The sequence below is a fragment of the Equus przewalskii genome, chromosome 1 (genome assembly GCF_037783145.1).
Source record: "Equus przewalskii isolate Varuska chromosome 1, EquPr2, whole genome shotgun sequence".
Classification (NCBI taxonomy): domain Eukaryota; kingdom Metazoa; phylum Chordata; class Mammalia; order Perissodactyla; family Equidae; genus Equus; species Equus przewalskii.
The window spans coordinates 136709599-136734517 of record NC_091831.1 but is presented as its reverse complement, the minus strand read 5'-3'; the positions used below and the strand labels follow the sequence as shown (position 1 = coordinate 136734517).

General features: G+C 33.8%; 1 protein-coding gene across 9 annotated transcripts in view; it reads left to right on the top strand.

Moving 5' to 3' along the window:
- The window catches only part of UNC13C (unc-13 homolog C), a 585940-nt gene that overhangs the window by 436177 nt on the left and 124844 nt on the right, over window positions 1-24919 (top strand). For all 9 annotated transcript variants that reach the window (XM_070579899.1, XM_070579965.1, XM_070579933.1 and 6 more), the window contains one exon: window positions 17359-17485. In XM_070579899.1, coding sequence (XP_070436000.1) covers window positions 17359-17485 — 127 coding nt within the window. The remainder of the gene's footprint in view (window positions 1-17358; window positions 17486-24919) is intronic.

Here is a 24919-nt window from a genome sequence, read left to right as displayed (position 1 = left end):
AGTTTAAAAGCCTTTTAATCAAAATTTCATTTGAATAGCTTTAAAAAGAAGAACTTTAGGTTCTCAATAGCAACCATACACATATTAGAGGTAGTACTGCTTCAGATAAATTTTCTGGATTTTTTTTAGTAGAAAATGAGAGTAAATTAATGTAATGCTAAGAGAAATGCAATTTTATTGACTGTTTCTGACTGATGCAAAGGTATTAAGCACTCATTAATGGAATACCTTTAAAGGATAAATAGTTCAGAGGTATTCAGACGCTGATTTTCTCTGTATCTTAGAACTCCCATAATGACATGCTTCACTGAAATTTTCACTTATTTTCTAGTTCCAAGGATAATGGAAGTTGATTTGCTATATAATACAATAGAATTTTTCTGTATATTAAATTGATAATACATATCTGATAGCAGCATTTAGTACCATACTATTTCAATATGTATTGATGCTACTGTTATCTGCTTTTGGAATATGTCCATGAGGTACTTAGGCTTGAAATAAGCAATAAATGAACCAAAATGAGATAACTAATGAGAGACAGTGAAGAGAATAAGATAAATTTCCAGATTTCAAATGAATTGTGCTATTTCATGACTTGACTCATCTTCATATTATTGCACATATATTCATTCACCAAGGATACATCAAAAATAATTATATGTTGTGGTATTCATAGTTTACTTTGCCAATCCTTTTGGTCTTCAAATGATGAATTCCAATTCATTTATTCAAAGTTTCTTTGAGCTCCTACTTTTTGCAAACACAGATGTAAACACTAAGGTTGACATGATCAAACCAGAGATCTCAGCATTATAGCTTGCTTAGGGGAAGAGTTAATAAGAAAATACAAGGAGCCATTAGCATGACTCCCCACTGAATAAGAGGTCAGCATGGAATAGTAATAGTGAAGGATAACTCCGTGAGTTATGCAAATTCAAAGCTGCATTTAAATATGATGATTATGGCTGCAGCTAGATGAAATGGGAATTCGTCCAAGACAGGGAGAAAATAGCCAAAGTGAATACACAGATGCAGAAATAGTAAGATGATTCCAAAAAGATGGTCAGAATGTAGCACTGTGACAGATATGCAGCTGCCAGAATTGGGGTACATGATGAGGATTAGATTTTGGAACTAACTGAGAGGCAGAATTATCAGAACAAAGGTACTAGATTAGAACTATACAAGAAGCAGCGTAAGGAGTGTGATGTCACGTACGTCTAAATTACTTTCACCTAAAGCCTGGATTATTCCTAAAAAAGTAGCTTTCAGACTTCAGTATGCAAAAACATCACCTGGAGAGTTTGCTAAAAGATAACTCCAGATCCCAGGATTCTAAAGCACATGACAAAAAGGCATGTTAGAGATCAACTTAGGGCTGAATCTGCCTATAAAAGTCAATTGCCTCTGGAGAGGTTAATTATCAAGCCAGAATGTTGCATCTCTAAGTAAAAAGAGTTACATATATGATTGTTCTATTTTGGCAAATACAATCAGACCACATAGACACACACACTCACACATTTGTACAGCTAAGGATAGAGGTACACCAGTCCATGTGTGTGTGCATGTGCTGGAAATCTAAAAATAGATTCAAAGGAAAATGTAATATGGCACATTGAAGAAAGGCAGAACAACCAAAAGAATGAAAACAAAATTTAAAAAATAAGCTGAGAGGATCAAAGAGAGTTGTTGAAATGAAAGCTAGGTAAAGAAAGTCTAATGTGTAATTAGAGTCTCTGAAGAAGAAAAACAAGACAAGAGAATCGAACTTATATTTAAAACTGTAATAAAAGAAAACTTTATGGAAACAACAAAAAAAAATCTCACGGCCCACTTCATACTATAAAAATCAGCCTGGAATGGTAACCTGTAAAAGAGAGCCTAGTAAAATTTTAGTTAGAGTTTTAAAGATAAAGAAAATATCCTCAGGGTCTCTTGGCACAAAGAACAAATACAGGCAAGTGGAAACACCAGTAAAGCAGGGATTGTGATTGTTATCTAAATTTAAACAAATATATTAGAGAAGAAATCTTCTCAAGTAAATATAAGACAATCACAATCATTGATCACATATTAGATCACAAAGGAAGCATTAGCAAATTTTATGAGGTAGAAATGTGAAAAAAGAACTCTGATCAAAATGCAATAAACTGAGAATTATTTTTTTTAAAGAAAGATCCTTCTAACCTGCAATTAAAACAACCAACCAATCTCTATCCTTTGATGAAAGAAGAAATAAAAAGAAATTATAGAATTTTGAAAAAATAATAATAAAATACTGTATAGATTTATGTAGTGTGTATATATATATGTGTATATATATATACTATAGATTTATAGGCTATATTTTGAGCAGTTATATCAGTAAAAATGAAAATAAATGAATTGTATTCTCAACTTAAAAATCTAGAAAAAAACAACAAAGTAACCAAAAGAGTACACAAGAAAGAAGACAAAGGACATAGAGAATAAAAATTAAAAGCATAATTAATTAATAAATCATAATTCTAGGTTTTTGCAGTTAACAAATTAGACCAACCATTACCTAAGTTAATCATCAAAGAGCGAGAAAGCACAAATATGTCGAATAAGAAATGACAAGTGAGAAATAACTACTGAAATAAAGAAATTTAAAAAATTTATGAGACTAATGTACAAAATTATATGCAATAAATTTGAAAAACTAGATGAAATTGATAATTTCCTAGGAAAGCACAATATAGCAACTTTATTTATTCTGTGGAAATTGGTCTGTTTAGGCTTTTTATCTCTTTAAGGGTTAATTTTGACATATTGATGCAAAAGCATTAAATTAAATATTAACAGAATCTAGAGCCATATTAAGGAAATAATTCATCATAGTCAAGGGGAATTTATTTCAAAGGTAAAAGGTACTATGGTCTGAATGTTTGTGTCCTCTCAAGATTCGTATGTTGAAATCTAATGCCCAATGTGAGTGTTAGGAGCTGGGCCTTTGGGATGTGAAAGCGCCTTCACCAGAATGTGACCTTACTGGTGCCTTGATCTTTGACTTCCCAGCCTCCAAAACTGTGAGAAATAAATGTTTGTTGTTTATAAGCCACCTAGTCTATGGAATTTTGTTATAGCAGCCCAAACAGAGTAAGACAAAAGGCTAGTTTAATACCAGGAAATTCATTAATATCATATAACATATTAAAAGATATAAGAAGGAAAAGCATATGATAATCCCCATAGATGCTGAAAAAGCATCTGACAAAATTCGATACATTGCTGAAAAAACATTCATGAAAATGTAAATTGATGGATATTTCCTCAGCATATTTTGTAAAAAGCATTGTATATGTGTTTATATGCCTATGTATTAGTACACATATATATATGAAATAGACACATACCGCAATTTGGTAAAGTATTAACTATTGTTGAACGTGAGTAAAGGATATATGAGAGCTCATTGTGCTATTCTTGCAACTTTTCCATAATTTTTACATTATATCCAAATATTACAAAATTCATTATTTTTGAATAATGGAGATAAAGAATGGACTAAACAATGTCATTTTCTGCTGCTATCATCTAGTCCACGTCTTTGATGCTTTTTAACAAAGTTATTGTAATAGCTTTCTCACATAGTGGTTCTTGTTACAAGTACAATCACTTTTATTGCCATTTATAAATTACATTTCAGTAATGTTATATCACTGGATTTTCCACAAAAAGGAAAAACCCAAAAGGAAAGTAGAGGTACAGTCCTATTTTATGTAAGAGGAAATTGAGCCTTCTAGGGGCAAAATGGCTTGCCTAATGGGACAAGGCCAGAAAGTGATACCGCCAAGACTGAAGTGCATGTCTTCTGGCTCCCTTGCTCTCTCAAGTCTGTCCTCCAAAGCATCCATTTAACCCAAAAGACAGATTAGCCTTTCTATATGTTTTTGTTTAAATGTGGAGACCATGTCCTAGGGTTATTTTGTGTCCCCATAGCACATAGAAGAGTGGTTTGTACATCATAAACAATTAATAATACTTGCTGAATTGAATTAAATTTCAATGTGGTGCAAATAAATAGAAAGGGAAAAAGAAAAGAATAAAAGCCTGTGCTTAATTAGTTCTCTGGATATATTGATTCTGTTTGTCTGAACTTTTGCCTGAAGAGTAAAGTTTGTTAGCTGACACCATGAAAAAGGTAGATAAATCAATACAAGCGGAAGATTGATTATATAAAGGTAGAATATAAAATGTAACTAAAAATACAAAATATTTGACTAGTATTTTTAACTTTCAGACACTATGTCTGTTTTGATAAGCGTTTGCCTAGATGTAGTGCAGTTGACATCATGTAACTTCTGTGTTCATAAATCTTCAAATACATGAAGTATTTTCAATCACAGACCCTTGCCTAAAGGATGAGGTATACTTTTACTAAGTAAATATTTTATTGAACTATAGCATACATAGAGACAGTGCCCAAATTATAGATGTCCATCTGGATAAATTTTCACACACTGAATTTACCTGTTAATGGAAGCTCAGAAGCCACCACCATGGTCCTTTCCAGTCACTACCCAATCCCTCTAATAACGTTACTCACTACTTTGACTTCTAACACAACAGAATGGTGTTGCCTATTCTGGAACTTCATGTAAGTCAAATCATAGAGTACCTTCCGTTTTGTACTGGAATTTTTTTCACTCAACATTATTTTTGGTGAGATTTTACACATACGGTTGCATTAAATTATAGTCCATTCTCATTACTGATTGTATTCCAATATATTGTATTTCATAGTGGCATGTTTATGCTACTGTTTATGGATTTTAGCGTTGAGGTATATTTGGGTAGTGATTTTAGGTTATTATCAATACTCCCGCTGTAAATGTTCTTACACACGTTTCAGTGAATATACGTAAACTTTTCTGTCATAGATATACCAAAGGAGTGGACTTACCAGGTCGTGGGGATGCGCATATTCAGTTTTGTAGATATTTCAAAATAGTGTACCAAAGTGGTTATACCAATGACCTCTTCCACCAACAGTGTATGAAAGTTCCAGTTGCTCCATATTTTCACCAACTTGGTATTGCCTGTCTTTTTCATTCTAGCCATTTTGGTAGGCATGTAATGGTGATTGAATTAAAATTGTGGTTTAATTTCCATTTTCCTGATGACTAACTTCACTAACTTATTGGCCATTTGTATATTTCTTTTGTGGACTACCTTTTCAATCTTTTTTTATTGAATCGTCTGAAATTTTCTTAATATTTAAAAATTCTTCGTTTATTGTAAATATTAGGCTTTTATTGGATATTTGTATTGAAAATATTTTCTCTCGGTCTATGGCTTGCTTTTTTATTCTCTTAATGTCTTTGGGAAATAGAAGTTCTTAATTCCAACAGTGTAATTTATCGATAACCTCCTTTATTGTTAGTTCTATTTTTGTCCTATTTAAGTAATCTTTGTCTATCTATGATCATGAAAATAATCTCCCATATTTTCTTCTAAAAACTTTATTTTACCTTTCAATTTTAGATCTACAATCCATCTGAAACTCAATTTTGTGCACCAAACTACCCTTAATGAAGTTGTGTGATGTAATAGAAAGAGCTTAGACCCTAAAGTCAGATACATCTAGAGAATATAACAGAAAAATGTAAAAGTGTATGCTCGAGAATACACAAAGCATAGTTTCTTAGACACCATTCTAAATGATGATATAAATCTCACTTTATTGGTATGGAAAAATGTTGAGTGAAAGGAGTGGCTTATAGAATAAAACTATTTATACAAATTGTATGAACACATGTATTTATAGATACCTAAATTAATAGAGTGTTATCCTGAAGGGTATTCAGAGTTTAAGAGCATATCTGTGAATCGTGGGATTTCTGGTAATCATGATTTCTTCTTTGAACTTTTCTGTATTGTTTGAATTTTTTTCAGTGAAAATTCATTTCCAAAATAAACATGAGAAACATTCTTACTAAAATACAAACAAGTGCATAGGAGATGATCACAATAACCTTTTGTATCTTTCCATTCAATCTTTTTTCTTGGCATAGGTAGGTGTTGGCTGTTTTATCCTTTAATAAAAAATGTAATTCCTATTTAATTAGACTTCCAAATCTAGTTATAAGTCTGGCCTAAGGGAGAGAGAGGTTTTAACAGAGGAACTCCTTGTGTCCAATGAAGCTTTATTTCTCTAATGAAAAATAATGATTCAGGATAAAGTGAATTGCTTTTAAACTTTATCTACATGCTGTTCCGAAAGAAGGAACCAATCCCTCCACATCTTTGCATGTTTATTAATGGAGCCAGCCAGTTCAGTTGTATGTACTTTGCTTGCCTATCAAAAATATGACTGATCATGTAATTCTTCAGTCCTTGGAAAATTTTCCTCTCGTGACTCAATAGCTCTTGATTGGTTATCCCGTAGCCTCTAGTGAATGGGAGAGCCACAGGCCAGCCTATGGTAAATAATTGTACATGTTTGTGTTTCTGTTTAGAAGCCTGTAATATTTTTTTTTCCTTTATTTTGTCCTTCAAGCATTTTAGCAAATGTATCTATCCACTAGTATCTAGATGTATCTTTTATCTAGTGGAGGATTCCTTAACCTCCTACTTGCTTTCCTCTTTCTCTCCAACTACAACATAGTTTTCTTTAATTATGTATTTTATTATCAATCTGTTCCATTTGTTTCACTTTTTTCCCTATGTTGGATCTCCACTCTCTAGTAGTAGAAGTTTCTGATTTTTAGCTCAATCATTTATTCTCTAATTTTCCACTCTAAGTATTATCCGTGCATTCTAGAACATTTTATTGAGCTACCCTTCAAATTACTTAGTTGTTTTCTTAAATTGTCTATTTTGCTCTTTATTGTTTCTGGCTGTATTTTTTAAATGAGGTATTGGTTTTTGAAAATGTAATACAAGTACATGATTAAAACAATCAATACCAAAATGTATTTTGTAAAAAGTTTCTTTTTGATACCTGACCAATCTTCTTCCCCAAAGATGATCATTTCCAGGTTCTTATGTATTTCTAGAAATATTTTAAGCATACACATGTACATACGTACATATCGTATTCTTTTTTACACAAGTGGTCATACATCATCCATACTGTCCTGCACCTTGATATTTTACTTAACAGTATAACTTGGGTCTTATACTATGTAAACACATTTAGATCTACCTCATTCTTTATTATAATTTTATTGTTTTCAGCGGAACGGATGTATAAAACATACTTATTTCTTCCAATATCAATAAATATTTAGATTATTTTTAATAATTTGCTAAGATAAATACCTCTGAACTTATAATTTTTGTTTACAAGTGAAAATATATTTAGAAGTGAAATTTTAGAAGTACAATTATCAAAATATTTGTGCATTTAAAATTTTGACATATGTTGGCAATTTTTCCCTAAAAAGCAAAACAGTATATTTTGTATTTTTTGCAATCTGATAGATAAATGCCATGTCATTAAATTCTCATTTTGTTAAATATGAACAAAGTTATGCTTTTTTCACATGTTTAAAGAGCATTATCTTTTTTGAAATTAGAATTTCTAAATTATTAATAAAGTAAAAAATAACCATTACCACAAATAATAAAATGAAAAGTAATCAAATATTTACAATGGTTGAATAACTTCCAGATAAAATATAAATTAATTGAAGCTTTTTTTTTACCTATTCATGCCTTATCAATTAGTTCCATTTCCATTGTACACTGTAAATAATAATGACATGATGGTAACCCAGAAAGCAAAGGAAAAAATAGCTTAGGTGAAAATCTATACAAGAGAAATCTCTACTTTTCATTTTTGTATGTTGTAAATAATGGATAGAAATCAATTTTATCCTACAAAAGAATTTCAACTACAGGTTACATTTAAATAAGTAATGAGAAAATGTACAGGAAACTACAAGAAGTGAAATCCATAAAGATTCGAGTCTTTTCAGAAAAGACTACAAGCAATGATTTTGCAATAAATGTTATAAACTTCTGAGAAATATATGAAACATTATTTGTGAGGGGTTTATATGAGCTATGTATATGGGAGGAAAGTTACGTTTATATTTTATTGATAATTATCAATAAAAAATTTATTGATATAAATAGGGCCTTTTATTTTAATATAGAAAACTGGACCTTTTAAGACACAGCAGTGACTTTTTCCTCAGGGGAAGCTACAAACCAGAAAACTTGTAGATCAAGTCCAGTTTTGAACAGGTCCTCCTCCAGTCTGATTGATGACCCACTCTATTCTCAGCAAGACTGAGGAGAAAATGAGGGGATAGACATGGCAAAAGGGTTTGATACAACATTTATATTCTTTTATCCATCCATCTTTCTATCTATGGTTCTAAGCAGACAACGTGGTGTAGAGTCAAAGTTTTAATAAGTTACCATATCTGTTTTCAGAGAGCTCATCTAGAAAGGCAAGTGGTGAGAGGCAAGGTTATATAATAGAAATACACAGAACCAAGGTTAGACTCCATGCCTCACCACTTATACCACAATCACTGCTGTTACCACCAAAGTCCAAGCCACCCCATCCATAGCTTGTCCTACTACAGTAGCCTCCTCTATACCCTCCTGCTTTGACTTTTGGATCCCTATAATCTATTCTCAAGACAGCAACCAAAGAGATGTTTTAGAAATGTAAATTAGACCAAAATTCTCCAATGTTGTTCCATAACTAGTAGGGGGAGAGGTCCTTGTCATAGGCTACAAGAGCTCATGTGACCTGGCCTCAGCTTCTCTCTAAAATCAGTTCTCACTACTCTCACTCACTTACTCAGCTTCAGCCACATTGGCCTCCTTGCATCACTTTGAACTTGTCAAGCACACTCTTGCTTGAGGGCCACTTCACCTGCTGTGTTTTCTACCTGAAATGCCCTTCTGGGACATGGCTGCATGGTTTGCTCTCTTACTTCATTCAGTTCTGCTTTCATGTCACCTCATTAGAGATCTTCCCTGAGCACCCTATCAAAAAAGGAATTCTCAGCTCCTCTACTCCTTATCTTTCATTATTTTTTTCAGAACACTTAGTACTACCTCACATTAGATTGAATGGTTTTGATTGTCTGCCTTTCCTCACTATATTATAAATTCCAAGATGGCAGGAATACTCTGTTTTCTTCTTTGCTGTATTCTCCATGTATGGAATAGTACCTGATTCATAGTAGATAATCAATGAATATATGTTGCATAAATGAATGGAATCCACATTCCGGTCCTCAGTTATAACTCTTATGTAAATACTCTGTATACATCTATTGGTAAGACTCTGGATAAAAATGCAATATAAGTGAAGCTCATTTTTATTTCTTTTTTATACCCTTGCTTCATGACTTGTCAATTAATTAGCTTCTTTGGGTGTCTTTATTTTACCATTATGTTCCAGCCTGTTGGCCATCTCTGTCTTTTTGAACACTTTTTCCCATTTCATCCCATTTTTTAAAAAATAACTATCCATCTATAGTTTCCTAGCACCAGATTATATGGTCCTGCCTTCATACTGCTTCCTGATTTTCCAAAGTTTATGACTCAGACAAGTCATGGAGCATTCTTCCAAGTCATACCATGGAATGGTATGCTCTTCCTTCTGGGTGTTATGAAAGAGTAGCTTCACATTCTGGCATGGCTGCAAAACACTTCCTAAATGTAGGAACTGGTCATAGATGAAGATTATAGAGGAAGTGTCGGTGCTGTACCATTTAATTCTGGCCAAGAAAAGTTTGAAGTCAAAAAGGGTGATCGAATTGCACAGCCCATTTGTGAATAGAATTTTTATCCAGGAATAGAGGAAGTTCAAGTTTTGAATGACACTGAAAGGGGGTCAGGAGGTCTTGGTCCCACTGAAAAGAACCAGTCTTACTGAAAACCCACTAGTCTACATTTTGGGTTGTCGATCTACACTGGAATTCTAAGCAGTTATATCAGAGAGCGTATCTACGAAGAAGTATGATCCCACATCATTCCTGGTTTAATGAACCCAGGGAGCCTGGATTCATTCTGGGATTCTGCTGAGAGATTGGTTGTAATTATGAGCAGGATTTCCAGGTACTCCTCGCAAGGGTAAAACTGCTTCTGGCATCTGTTTCAGTGGTCATAGAGTAAGGCAATATTTTACTAATTATGCTTGGTCTTTTTTTCCTAGTGTTTTGCTAAAGCTTAGTTATCAGAAATGTATCATGAAAGAAACTTCAATGTCTTCTTTCTTACCCTACAAAAATTAATGACGTTTGTTCCTTCATTGTCATTGATTCTTAAGATAATTGACTACAATGATTTACTATTGTGGCTAATCTTATCTCTTGTTTATTGATTTTCCTCTCTGGAAGCTTCACATTGGTCCAAATTACTTTTTTGCTAGCATGTTATGCATAGCCACTTATTTTTTCATTTTTATTTTATTACTCCAAGCTTTATACCTTGTTAACACCATAGCTTACTTTGGCAGCTGGCATTTTAGATGAGTTCTCACCCCAAAGATGTGCCGATATTGCAAGACCTTTATAGAGCTACTCAAAAACGGAAAATCGTAACACTTATTCTTTTTTTTTAACTTCTAATTATGCCTTAGCATTCTCAGTGTATAAAAAAAAAACTCATGACCCCCATCTATGTATTGTTAATATGAATTTAGTTATCTTTGATAGCTGTCTATATGTGTGTATGTATCTACAAAAGTCTGATACATACTTATTTTTAGAACCAAAGTCTCTAGGTGATAAGGTTTTGGGTTTGTGAGCACACAATATCTCACAAAACATCATATGCATAGGGCCCCTAATACTGGCTTTTTATTTGATATTCCTTCCAGACCTTCCATATCACCACCTCTTAGAGACAGAGCAGGCTGTCAAACACTGAGAGGGATGTTTAAGAGACCTACAAAATTGTGTGCTACCAACTATAGGACAATGCAGAGTGTTTATGCAATAAAATGACATCACAAATTAAGGACTGGAAAATGACACTGTGTTGATTGATGACAGCAGATTTGCCTTTGGCATGAGAATGGGTTGAGTGTATACCACCTCTACCCTGTAAGCCAGTACTTAATATACATTTCTGCATTGTACATAAAACCCCATGCATAAACCCTAACTCTCAGAAGAAAATGTATTCTTTCCAAGTAAATGCTGGTAAACACCATCTGAAGGAAAATAGTCATATCCTTCTAAATTGCCAAGCTTTTTCCTTGTACAATTTTAATGAAGTGTTTTTAGTCTCATAGTAAAATATTCATATTTCTCATTGAAATTCGAAGATTAAATTTTGTACAAAATTAGTATACTGCAGTTTGTAAAATGAATTAAATGTTTTATTTTGTAAATGTAATGAGCTGGTTAAACCTTTGTTGCCAAAATTAAAAATGTAGGAGGATTGATAGCTAAATAAATTCCAAGAGTCATTCACATCATATGAGATAAATACAATTTTGTCAGTGTCGTCTACCACTAAGCAGAAGATAATTTGGGTAGAATTAAAGATAATTTGAAGGATATTTTTGAATTTGATATTATAATCTCTTACGCTGATATTCGTAGGTGGTAGTTAGGATGTAATTGTAGTTTATTTGAAATATCTCCTTATATGTATATGATTATACATTATGGGAGGAATATAGCAAGACCTGAGAAAAACAGGCATATGGATTTTGGAACAATAACAGCTCACTTTTTATAGACTCATTTAAGTGGTAATAATAACTACTCAGGATATAGCTAAGAGCCCAGAACTATGAAACAAGGCTGACAGGAAGATAAAAAGTGCTATCAGTCTATCTACAAAGCCTGTGTATTTCACTTCTATGATTATCCTCTCTCAGAGCCTATATGCTATTTTCTAACGTGAACTTAAGTTTGATTAACTGATTTTCTATGGGATGGTGCATCAATTCATTGTAGGGTCTTCTAGAGGTGCTTATACTGATATAGTTCCACAGAGCAAGGGGACAGCCTGATGATACACTATATAGATATAGCTATATAACGAAACAGACAGGAAATTAGAAAGCAGAGTAAAGCAGAGTAGTTTGGAGATTAATTAATAAGTGGGTCTCCATCTTCAAAAACCTTTTTTGTGATGCAATAGAATGTAACTCCATGTAGCCTAACTCCATAACAGACAATTTGACACAGTACACATTTGTTTATTTCTTACTTGTGCAAGTCAAAGTAGGTATTTCTTATGGGGCAGCTCTCCTCTGAGAAGTGCTTTCTGCCCTCTGCGGTCCCCTAGAGTTTTAGAATCTTTGGCTGGATCTTCTGTATCTGGCAAGCAAATGAGGGAAAAGAGAGCACAGAGGATTTCACAGGAGGTGTTTCAGGGCAAGACTGGAAATGGCATATATTACTTTGACCCAAAATTGAGTCATAGCCCACACCTGTCGCATGGAAGTTTGGGAAATGTAGTCTGGTTGTGTGCCTGGCAGGAAAAAAGACATGGTTTGGTAACCAGTTAGTTAAACCTGGCACAAATACTGAGGTTCGTGATGATTACAACAGGTCACTGCTGATAAAAGTTTTAATTATATTTAATATTTGCTACTTAAACACAAATACCACAGGTGGACCTTATTATTCAAGAGCATACCCTTTCCATTTTCCTTTATATTTCCCTCAAGATCAAACCTACATCACCAACTAGCTCAATAAACTGAAAACCTCTTGCTTTATCAGCTGAAGTGCATAATGCATGAAAAGATGTCACTTATTCTTTTGTTGAATTGGCAGAATGTGAAAACAGATGGTACCAGTCTCCTATTTCTGTCCACAGAGAGCAGTAAATATCAGTTGATGGTGCATGAGAGATACATGACTTAAAAGGATAGAAACTAATTCTTATGGGTGTGAAAGCAATTCTGTAAGGAGGAAACTATTAGTAATTCTAAGGTTTTTTTCAGCAAATGGGTTGGTAAAACCCTGATAGTTTGAGTTATCATATCAGGTACTTTCTTAGGAACTGAAATGGATGGTCTCTAGACTAAGGCAAACCAGATTTCATCTTTTAAAAAGATCATTAACATCATTTATCTCTCTTTTCCCTTATCCATCCTCAATGGGAGAGTCTTGGGAGGTGGGGAGGAAGGGGAAAGGGCCTGGATAATGTGTGGCTATAAAAAATTATACATATAGAAGTGTTTCTTTCCTGGAACTGTGGGAAAAACTGGAATAAGGAGAATATAGGAATGTAGGGAGCTTGCAGAGTCCAGGAGGATGGGTTTGGGGAGGTCTGTAACTTCTGAGCAGAGAGCCCAAACGAGGAGGAAGGAAAGATTTCTGAATTATGGAGAAGTGAAGTGCAAATGGGTTAAGCAAATAAACTGAAAGTCTTGCCTGAAAAACTAACTGGGATGCTGCCCACAGTTGGCTTTTACCTGGCAGGGACAAAGGACAGGGATTGGTATAGGCTTTCCTTTTAAGGCACAACATAAATTTAAAGTTTACCCAAACTCACCACCGAAACATGTAAACCTATGAGTAGAGACAGGGGGAAAAGCCTCGTCTTAACTGGACACATAGTTATATAATTCCACAGAAAAGACACATGTATATTAAATAGTATTCCTTATAAGTAAGAAGTCTTGTTTTATATAATATGTGTCCTCTAACTCAAATTCCTCTTCTGCACTAAACCACTAACAGCAAATCATTTCACTATTTAATTGTTCACCTGAAGCACGAAGTTGGGCTAAATGCATCTCCTCCAAGAAACCACATCCTCCTGACCACATATCAAATCATGGCACTTGCCATATTGTATTAAGTTTACTTCTATCCGTTACCCTTCCTCCCTAAGCTCACTCCTAACACTTGCAGAGGCAAGAGCACAAATGGAGGCCCATATACCATAGACCTAAATATGTACAATGTATAAATCAAGCTAGTAAACTGCTAAATAAAATGTGTTCTATCTTCCTACCTCAGTAAAGATACCTTTATATCAGCATGGTAAAAAAATTTGTGTGTAACAGTTATTTTTTAATATGCTAAAGTTGGCAACATATCAAAGAACACAATTTAATTATCAACATGCATATTTGAGTGTTCAGCTTGGTCTGGCAATGTCTGAGTTTTCAAAGAAAGATATAAATTTATAAATTATTATATTTTTCTTTCAGAAAATGTATATTCTCATTTTTATTTCAGCAAAATTACTAATTATGCAGTTATAATACAAATTTTCAAATATTTTGTAGTTCTACTTACAGTAGTGCCAAATAATACAACCTTTCCTAAGTCACATTGTCTGCTCTCTAATTTTTTCCTGTTTTAAAAAATTTAAGCCTACCTTGTCTTTGGGCTTTTTTCTATTTCTTTTCAGCCTTTTTTTTTCTTTCCTGAGATCTGCTTACATTTTTTCTATCCAATCTCAGTTTATACACATTCTTAATATTTAAAAGATTAAATATTAAGAAAAAGGAACCCTCATACACTGCTGGTGGGAATGCAAACTGGTGTGGCCACTATGGAAAACAGTATGGAGATTCCTCAAAAACTTAAAAATAGAACTACCATACGACCCAGCTATCCTACTACTGGGTATCTATCCAAAGAGTGTGAAGTCAGCAATTCCAAAAGTCCCATGCACCCCAATGTTCATTACAACATTATTTACAATAGCCAAGACGTGGAAGCAACCTAAGTGCCCATCAACAGATGATTGGATAAAGAAGATGTGGTGTATATATATATATATATATATATATATATATATATATATATATATAATGGAATACTACTCAGCCGTAAAAAAGAACAAAATCGTCACTTTTGCAACAACAGGGATGGACCTTGAGGGAATTATGTTAAGTGAAATAAGCCAGATAGAGAAGGACAATCTCTGTATGACTCCACTCATATGAGGAATTAAAAAATGTAGACAAAGAGAACAGATTAGTGGCTACTGGGAAAGGTGGGGTGGGGGGTGGACACAAACGGTGACGGGGTGCACCTACCATGTGACTGACAAACAATAATGTACAACTAAAATTTCACAAGATTGTAACCTATTATTAACTCAATAAAAATTTTAAAAATAAATAAAATAAAATAAATTTTTATTGTATTCAGTATGGACATGATTTAAATATATACTTATAAAAAGATGTAATTAGTAAACTACAAAAGTTAAAATTTTAAATTATTTCCATATGTGTTTTCAGATATAGTTCCTATAGTTTTCAGAAAGTTATTTTCTTCTAAAATATTCAAAATATTTATTAAAATGAGGACAAAATGCAAATTATTTTATGTAAACTTTTATATAAATCATTTGAATACAACTAAAATTTAATTAGTTAAATTTCATAAGTCTAAATTTCAAAAATAAAACTGTGGACCATTCTAGCATTCAATAGCCATCTAGTTGGCAAAGAATCAATATCAGGCTTCATGTATATTACATCTAGAACTGCACATATACAAACTTTGAGAGTAATATGGATTGTTTAATATTCAGAATACTCCTGAGCCATCATGTGTGCTTGTTTTGCATACTGCATGGATTTGTGAGAGCCTTTGAAAGCATGAATTGGAACCAAAGAAAAGAGGTGCCTGTTAATATTTGAAAAATAATCCACTGCATTTATGCTGTCCAGAGGAAAAATCTGCTGAGTTAATTAGTTTGCCCTTTCTCTTATCTAAATGCTTTTATAGCTCAAATTCCTTCCCATCCTCCAAAGCAGTATCCATTTCTGTTGTCAGCAATGGCAATCTGCAAACCTTGATAGCATTTGGACAGTAATCTTTTGTTTCTAGGATACAGAAGAAAAGATAGTCCAAAGTGTTTCTCTGGGGCTTAGAAGGTGTTAATCATAAGAGCAAGTGATGTTAGTCAAGAGAGCAAACGTTTAGCATTCTGGCTTGCTCTGTGCCAGCACCAAGTGTGGGATCCCAAGTGACAGAGGAGCCCACAAGGTATTTAGTTTTTGAGTTTGTATTTGTGGTAAGTGGAGCACTCTAAATGTGTGAGTCCTAGGGCAAGGGTCTTCTCTTGTCTAGGTTTCAATGTGTTACTGCATTAAATTCTTACCTCTGAGTTTATCAAGTAAATGTTTCCTCTAAAAGTGTAGAAGGATGCTAGACATCTAAAGGGAGAGGTGTAGTGGGGACAGCCGGCGGTGAAAGAGGGAAAAACTGAAATGAATTTGAAGGGAGCTGAAGCAAAACATCACAGTTCATTAATTTTATTTGGAAGTTTGGAGTTTGGTCTAGAAAGATTAGTTTATTACTTTTGTTTCTGTGTGTCTGTTCTCTCTCTCTTGGTTCTATAAATTGTCTTGAGTTAGTTATTGTTTAGATAATTTGAAAATATTCTATTTGGGGATGTGTTACCTCTTGTGTTTATCATTGGGATTTAAGTTCCTCTATAGAAAGGTTTTGGAAAGTAGAGATGCCTTCAATTTGTTTATAACAATCTAATTGCTTCAATTAATATTTTCAGCCTGGAATGTAATATATGGGATGTTTCTACTATAAATCAAGCCCTTAATTTGAAGAAGATTCACAGACCTCAACTAGAACTTCTCAGAGGGCACTTTCAAATGAACATAGTTAGGGACATTTTGGGTTTGGTTGTGTCTAAACTCGTAGACAGAATTGCCCAGGATATTAATAATGGGGGTGGGGGAGAAATGTGTTCTGTAACACTATTACTTATCTCTATTCCCCAGTACTGTAAGTCCAGATTAAAATAACAGTTTGAAGTTATACTTTTTGAGCAAGAGAGAAAAAATACCATATATTAGGAAATCCTGCTAAAGAAGTGTCAAAAACCACAGGGTGCAAAATAATTTTAACTGAACTTAAAAGGTGAAGAAGAAATCATCTGGCTTAGCAATTAGATATATTTCCTCTCATTTCAACCACCTCAATTCTTTAAGTGTTAAATATCCAGGCCTGAAATGTGATCTACTCATTCACTTTCCAGTATTAATCAGGGATTATGTCTCCTAGTTTGATTCATATTTTAACCATGCTTAAAGTTTTTATTCTTTCTGGCACTTTGCATCAGGCTAAGAGTAGTCAAACTATGGAAGTTTGTAGATAAATAGAAAACTTTTAGTATGGTATTACTCTTTAATTGCTTCAGAATTCTCACCTTTTTTAGGAAGGCACAATATAACATTCAAGTTATTTCACATTACTGCTTGACCTACTCTACATAGGACCTATGATGATTTTCTGTGTTTTATAAAATTTCAGGTCCATCATTAGCAATTCACTTTGCTTTTACCACAAATACACTATTTTCTTCCTTTTTGAAATACTAATAATAAAAGTAGGTTGGAACACAGCAGCATTGTTGGCAAACCAAACTTTATTAAATGTTTGATTTTATCTGTTATAGAACATGAAAAGCAGCGGTTATGCAAGAGCACCGATTATATGAATTTGCATTTCAAAGTGAAATGGTTTTATAATGAATATGTGCGAGAACTTCCTGCCTTCAAGGATGCTGTTCCTGAATACTCCTTGTGAGTAGCGATTTTCACCCCCAAGTTTGTTCTCAAATCATAGTCTTGTAAAATTACACCTGAATTATGCAGCCCTAAAATCTCTTCACAGTCTTCATTTAAATGCAGACATTTCTATTATAAAATTAACATTAACTGATTTGCATGTCTTTGGGAACCATATTTAATTGAATTGTGTTGCATTTTTCAAATATGACTTACTTGGATATTCGACTCAAAGAGAAAGAAACACATGATAGGATATAGCCTACAAGATGAAACTATATCCTATAAAAGTGCTTGAAACTAGGTTTTTTGGGGAAAATGACAGTGCTTGTATATTGATCTATATGATCAGATTTTCCCTTTAATTCAAACTGCAAAATATCTTAGAGATTCATATTTCTAAAATAGAAGTCATCGTTAAACAGGTAACTTTTTTCATAAATACGTCTCTATCAAATACATTTGTAATCACACAATCAGACATGTAATATTCTGCAGTGGATACTTATTAGAATTCTACTTTATTCTATTGAGGGGGTCTTCCATATACCAGGCACTGTGCCAAGTACTGAAGGACAACAGTAAATACTATAAAGACCTCACTCAGAAAGGAACTTATACTCTAGGAGACATTGATAAGTACAAAGTCATGATAAAGCAAGGCAAAAAGAAATAAGTACTAATTCTAGGAGTACAAGTAAAGTGCAATGGGGCCTCACAGAAGAGAGACATTAGCCTTATTTGGGGGACTCTACACAGTATTTATGGATGCAGTTGCATTTGATATAACTGTGAAAGTATGGTCAGGTTATGGCAAGAAAAGAAAAAAACAAGTGTTAAGGTAGAAAGAAAAACTATGAACATAATTATGGAGGCAGGAATATGTAGGCTATGATTAAGCACTATGATTAAGCACTTATTAGGCACTAAGAGATTAAAAACTACATGGAGACTTCAGCATTCTCACAATGCTGGGGAGACAAAAATTGGAGGTCAAGGCTTTCTAAGGAAGAAGCAGCTTATAAATACCCCAGGCTTTCAGGTGAGATCCCTGAAGGGCTCTGCCCTAGAAATAAAGGCAAACTGGAAATAGCCCTGACTAAAACCAAGCCTTGAATAGATCATGGTAATCTCCCTGCATTCTACCTATGAGGAGAAATTTAGATCCTCCTTGGAGGAAATAATCAAAGCTTCCTCAATTTTTCACAAACAATGTATAATAGTCAACAAAAAATTAAAGACTGTCAGGCAACAGGACCAAATGACTAGAATTTAAGATAAAAACAGATATTAGACTTATCAGACATGGACTTTGATGTATACTTCAAAATGTGGGAGAATTTCAACCAAAAAAAATGAAATCTGTAAGAATAATATGGACATTGTAGAACTGACATACGATTAAATTAGGAATATAATAGATGGGCTTAATGGCAGATTATACACAGCAGAAGAGGGGCTAAAATAACTAGAAGATAGGATTGGACAATATATCCATATAAAAACATAGAGAGGCACAGAAAACGCAAGATATAGAAAAAATAGAACAAGGTATATATGGAACAAATTATAAAGATCTGATATACAAAGAATTGAGACCCAGAAAAGGAGAAGAGAGAAAGAGTAGTACCAGAGCAATGTTTGGGAAGATACTAGGTGTGGAATAGCAGGGATTGAAACCAGAATACAATGCAATGATATCTTTTAAGTACTGAAAGAAAACAACTAACAACTTAGATTCTAGAAGCATCAAAAACTCCTTCAAAAATAAAACAAATAAAGACATTTACATAACTGAGAAGCTAAAAGAACCGATTTCCTGCAGACCTTCGCCAAAAATATACATACTATAGCCATGCCTCAGATAGAAGGAAAATTACCCAAGGTGAAAATACAGTAATGTAGTAAAGAATAAAAAGCATGAAAAGTAATGTAGTAAAGAATAAACACATATTAACTATTTAAAATAAAAAGTAATTTCTATAGAATAAAATATACATAGAACTAAAATACAAGACAACAGCATGAAAAGGTGAAAGAGCAATAAATGGAGTTACTATGTTATGAGATCCTTGAATTGTTTGGAAAGTGTAAAAGTCACTAATAAGTCATAGATGCATATTATAATATATAGTGTAATTCCTTAAGGTATAATATAATACTATGCATCAATAATATAATGGGGGAAGAGGAGAGAAAAAATACTTAAAAGTGAGAAAGGAGGATGAAAAGAATAAAGAACAGGTAGAAAACTTAGGGGGGAAGCAAGATGATAGATTTAAAATTAGATATATCAGAAAATGAAGTGTAATCATAAAATGTAAATGAATTAATACTCTAGTCAGCAGATATTGTCTTACTAGATAAAAGAGTAAAACCCAAAATATCTTGCTTGCAATTTGTTCACCTAAAATAGAAAGGTGATTCAAAAGGATGAAAACAATAATTGAAAGAAAACTCATGCAGTTATACTAATATTAAACAAAATAGCCTTTAAAATAAGAAATATTTTGAGAGATAGACACACTTCACGATGTTTAAAGGAGTAATTCAACAAAAAGATATATAAGTTCTAAAGTTGTATGTATGATATAACATGTTGGCAAATATAGAAAGCAAAAGTTGTCCAAAGTAAAAGGCAAAATAAACAAATCTACAATTCTATTTGGAGATTACACTTCTTTCAGCAACTGATTGAAGAATCAGAGGAGAAAAGAAAATTTTCAACAGCATTAATAACATCCTTAGAGATATTTTTCTATCTATATCTATATCTGGTCATCCAAAGATTCCACAATTAATCATAGACTATTTTTCATACAGTTTGTGCACAGACACACAACCTATCTACAATTTATAATCAATCATGACAAAATACACATTGTTATCAGATGCACGCGGTGCATTTACCAAAATAGACTATCTGCTGGACCATAAAGCAAATCTAATGAATTTTTAAAAATTGAAACATATACTGTGTGTTCTCAAACCACTTTGGAATTAAGCCAGACATCACCTCTAAGAAGATAACTAGAAAATCACCAGATAGGGAAATTAAACAGAACACTCTAAATATTTCATGAGTCAAAGAAGAAATCACAGTGTAAATTATAAAATATTTTAAGTGATAATAAAATATGGCATGTAAAAACTTGTGGACTGCACTTAAAAAAGAAATAGAGGAAAATTTATAGCTTTAATTCTGTATAGATACAAGAAAAAAATCATAAGGTCATTAATGTATCAGAAGAAATTTTTAAAAAGCAAAATAAGTCCAAAGAAATCAGAAGAAATAAAATAATAAATATGACCTAGAATAAAATTATTTGCAAAATTTAAAATTTAAATTACTAAGCCAAAGTTGGTTTCGAAAAGACTGACAAAATCAAAAAAGACTTGAGGCCAGCCCCGTTGCCCAGTGGTTAAGTACTCATGCTCCGCTTCGGCAGCCCAGGGTTTCATCAGTTCAGATCCTGGGTGTGGACATTGCACCACTCATCAGGCCATGCTGAGGTGGCATCCCACATAACACAACCAGGGGCACTCACAACTAGAATATACAACTATTTCTGGGGGGCTTTGAGGGGAAGAAGAAAAAAAATGAAGAATATTGGCAACAGATGTTAGCTCAGGTGCCAATCATTACAAAAAAAAAAAAAAAAAGGCTTGGAATAGCAATGAAAAAGAAAGAGGAGATGTCCCAAATTATCATAAAAAGACACCACTAAAGATACTACAAAGATGAAAAAAAAGAACATTTATGCCAATACATTTAGAAAGTTAGACAAAATGTACAAATTCCTTTAAAAATAGAAAGTATTAAGCTAACATAAGAAAAAACACAAATATGAATGGGCCCATAACTATTTAAAAGTTGAATCCTCAATTACAAATCCTGTCACAAATAAAACTCTAAGCCCAGATGGCTCCAAAACTGCTTAAGGAAGAATATCACCAATATTACACAAACTGTTGCAGAGAAGGCAGGAATACTCAAATCATTTTTTAAGGTCAGCATATCCTCACTCCTAAAACCTATTGAGAACATAACAAATATGAATAATTACAGCTCAATTTCTCTCATGAACATAGTTTTTAAAAAAAAAAAACTCAAATGACATATTAGCCAACAGAATCCAGTGGTTTGTAAAAAGACTAACATAACAGGATGAAGAGGAATTTATTCCTGGATGTGAGATTAGCTAAACATTTTTAAAGGAATGAATGCAATTTCCCACATTTAAAGAATGAAGGAAGAATGATTCCTGTAATCATAAACACAACTCACAGAATAATCATTCAATAAAATGCAGCATCAATTTATTATAAAAAATCTCTTAGCAAGTTGGGAATAGAAGGGAACTATTTTAATCTAATAAAAGACATTCCCCCTTCAAAAAAAAAAACTAAACTAACATGCTTACTGATATTGATAAAATTTTAAAAGCAAGGGGGCTAAGATCAAGAATGAGACTGATAAGTGATAACATCACCTTTATTTAACATTGTACTAGAGGCCATAGGCAGTGCAATGAAACAAGAAATGAATAGAAAAGTATGACTGTAAAAGCATCAAATGATGCTGTCAGTATTATATGACAAAATTGTGTATCTAGAAAATCCAAAAGCAACTAATAGAATTTAAAAAGTGAATGTTGGAGTGATGACAGCCTTATAGCAGAGTGAGTTGTTCCCTTAGTCTCTCGCCCACTAAGTTACAACAAAATGGACATTCATTAACCAACAGAGGATTCTCTACAAAGCACAATAGGACATCTGAGAGATCCATACCACCATACATCTGAAGGTGGGGGTTGGGTTCCTGGGAAGCAGTGGAAAGATGTGAATAGAACCCTCCCCCTCCCCTGTGGCAGCCATCTGGGTCATGGGTCCTCACACAGCACCTGGCACAAGACTGTAAGAGGAGGCAGGGGCAGCCAGGCCTGGTGCAAATGTGTTTGCTTTCAGAGTTGCAGGCTAGCTGCAGGAGCAACCATTGTGCCACAGGGGCCCCGCCCGTGGGAAAGCTCTCCACCAAGTGGTGCAGCCCAGGCCCCATGAAGGAGCTTCCACCAAGTGGAGCAGCTCAGGCAAACCACCCATGAGCACAGAGCCCACCTACTCAAGTGAAAAGAAATCACCCCTCCCCTCCTGGCTAGTGCACCAGCTTGGTTGGTCCCCTGCCAAGGCAGCAGTCCCTCATCAGAGCACATGCATGTGCATGTGTGACCAGCCAAGTGGCTGCAGCCAGCGGGCAAACATAGATGAGCCCAGTGGCACAACTTCCAGCAGACACAGCATGTGCCACCTCCCCCCAACCCCATAAGTGGCAGGCGGAACCTGCAAACTGATACTACTACAAATGCCCTGGCAAAGGATCAGCTCATCAAACACCATGAAAAACTACAGTAGCACTTCAGAGCAGAAGGAAAATGACAAGTCTCCAGAAACCAATTCTGAAGTCACAGAAATTTACAATCTAAATGACAGAGAATTCAAAATAGTTGTAATAAAGAAACTCAATGAATTACAAGAAAACTCAGAAGGACAATTCAATGAGCTCAGGAATAAAATTAATGATCAGAAGGAATACTTCACCAAAGAGATTGAAACTCTAAAAAGAACCAAACAGAAATTCTGGAGATGAATAACACAATTAATGAGATAAAAAATAATCTAGAATCCTTAAAAAATAGAGCTGACGTTATGAAGGACAGAATTGGTGATTTAGAGGATAGACATATAGAAATATTTCAGGTGGAAGAAAGAGAACTAAGATTTTAAAAAATGAAGAAATTCTTGGAGAAATATGTGATACAATTAGAAAATGTAACATAAGGATTATAGGTATTTCAGAGGGAGAAGAGAGGGACAAAGGAGCAGAGAGCTTGTTCAAAGAAATAATAGCTGCTAACTTCCCAAACCCATGGAAAGAACTGGACTTACAAGTACCTGAAGCCAATAGAATTATTTACCTCAAAGAGTAGAGACTTTCTCCAAAGCATATAATAGTAAAACTAGGAAAAATCAACAACAAAGAAAAAATATTAAGGGCAGCAGAGCAGAAGAAAATAACCTACAAAGGAACCCCTATCAGGCTTTCAGAAGATTTCTCAGCAAAAACCTTACAGTCTCGGAGAGAATGGAATGCTATATTAAAAATACTGAAAGACAAAAACTTTCAGCCAAGAAAACTCTATCCAGAGAAACTATCCTTCAGATTCAGTGGAGAAATAAAAGGTTTTCTGATAAACAAAAGCCGAGGGAGTTCATTGCCACTAGACCTCCCTTACAAGAAATGTTGAAGGAAGCACTCATATCTTAAACAAAAAGGCAAAGGTTTACAAAGCTTTGAGCAGATGATAAACAGTCAGACAAATTGGAAAATTGCAGCTCTCTATCAAAACAGGTTAGCAAACAATTATAACATAAAAGAGAAAGGAAAGGATACAAAATAACTATAAACACTTCAATTTAGTCACAAACTCACAACACAAAAGAGAATAATTTGTGACAGCAGTAACTCAGAAGAAGAAATTGGAGAGGATGGAACCTGCTTAGGCTACTGGAGATAAAAAGCTATCAGAATATGGACTATCTCATCTACAAGATCTTTTATATAAACCTCGTGGTAACCACTAAACAAAATATCAGAACAGAGCCACAATTCATAAATGAAGATAAAACTGAGAAACCATCACAGAAAACCACCAAGCTGAAATAGCAATCAGAAATAAAAGGGAAGAGAAACAATGGAAATATAGAACAATCAGAAAACAAGAGATAAAATGGCAGTATTAAGCCTTCATATGTCAAGAATCACTCTAAAGGTAAATGGATTGAATTCAGCAATCCAAAGAGAAAGAGTAGCTGGGTGGATTAAAACACAAGACCTAACAACATGCAGCCTCCAGGAAACACGTCTCCGCTCTAAAGACACACATAGGCTCAGAGGGAAGGAATGGAAGCAAATGGTACTCCAAGTTAATGGCAAACAAAAGAAAGCAGGTGTTGCCATACTTTTATCAGATGAAGCAGACTTCAAGATAAAAAAGACAGTGAAAGTCAAAGAGGGGCAATATATAATGATAAAAGGGACATTCCACCAAAAGGACATAACACTTATGAATAGATCTGAAATAAATGAGATAGAGACTTAAAAAAAAAAACAGTAGAAAGGATCAATGAAACTAAGAGCTGGTTTGTTGAGAAGACAAACAAAATTGACAAAGCTTTAGCCAGACTCACTAAGAAAAAAAGAGAGAAGACACAAATAAATAAAATTAGAAATGAAAGAGAAGTTACACCAGATACCACAGAAATACAAAGAATTATAAGAGCACACTATGAAAACTATATGCCAACAAATTATATAACCTGGAAGAAGTGGAAAAATTCTTAGACTCAAACAACCTCCCAAAACTGAATCAAGAAGAAATAGAGAATCTG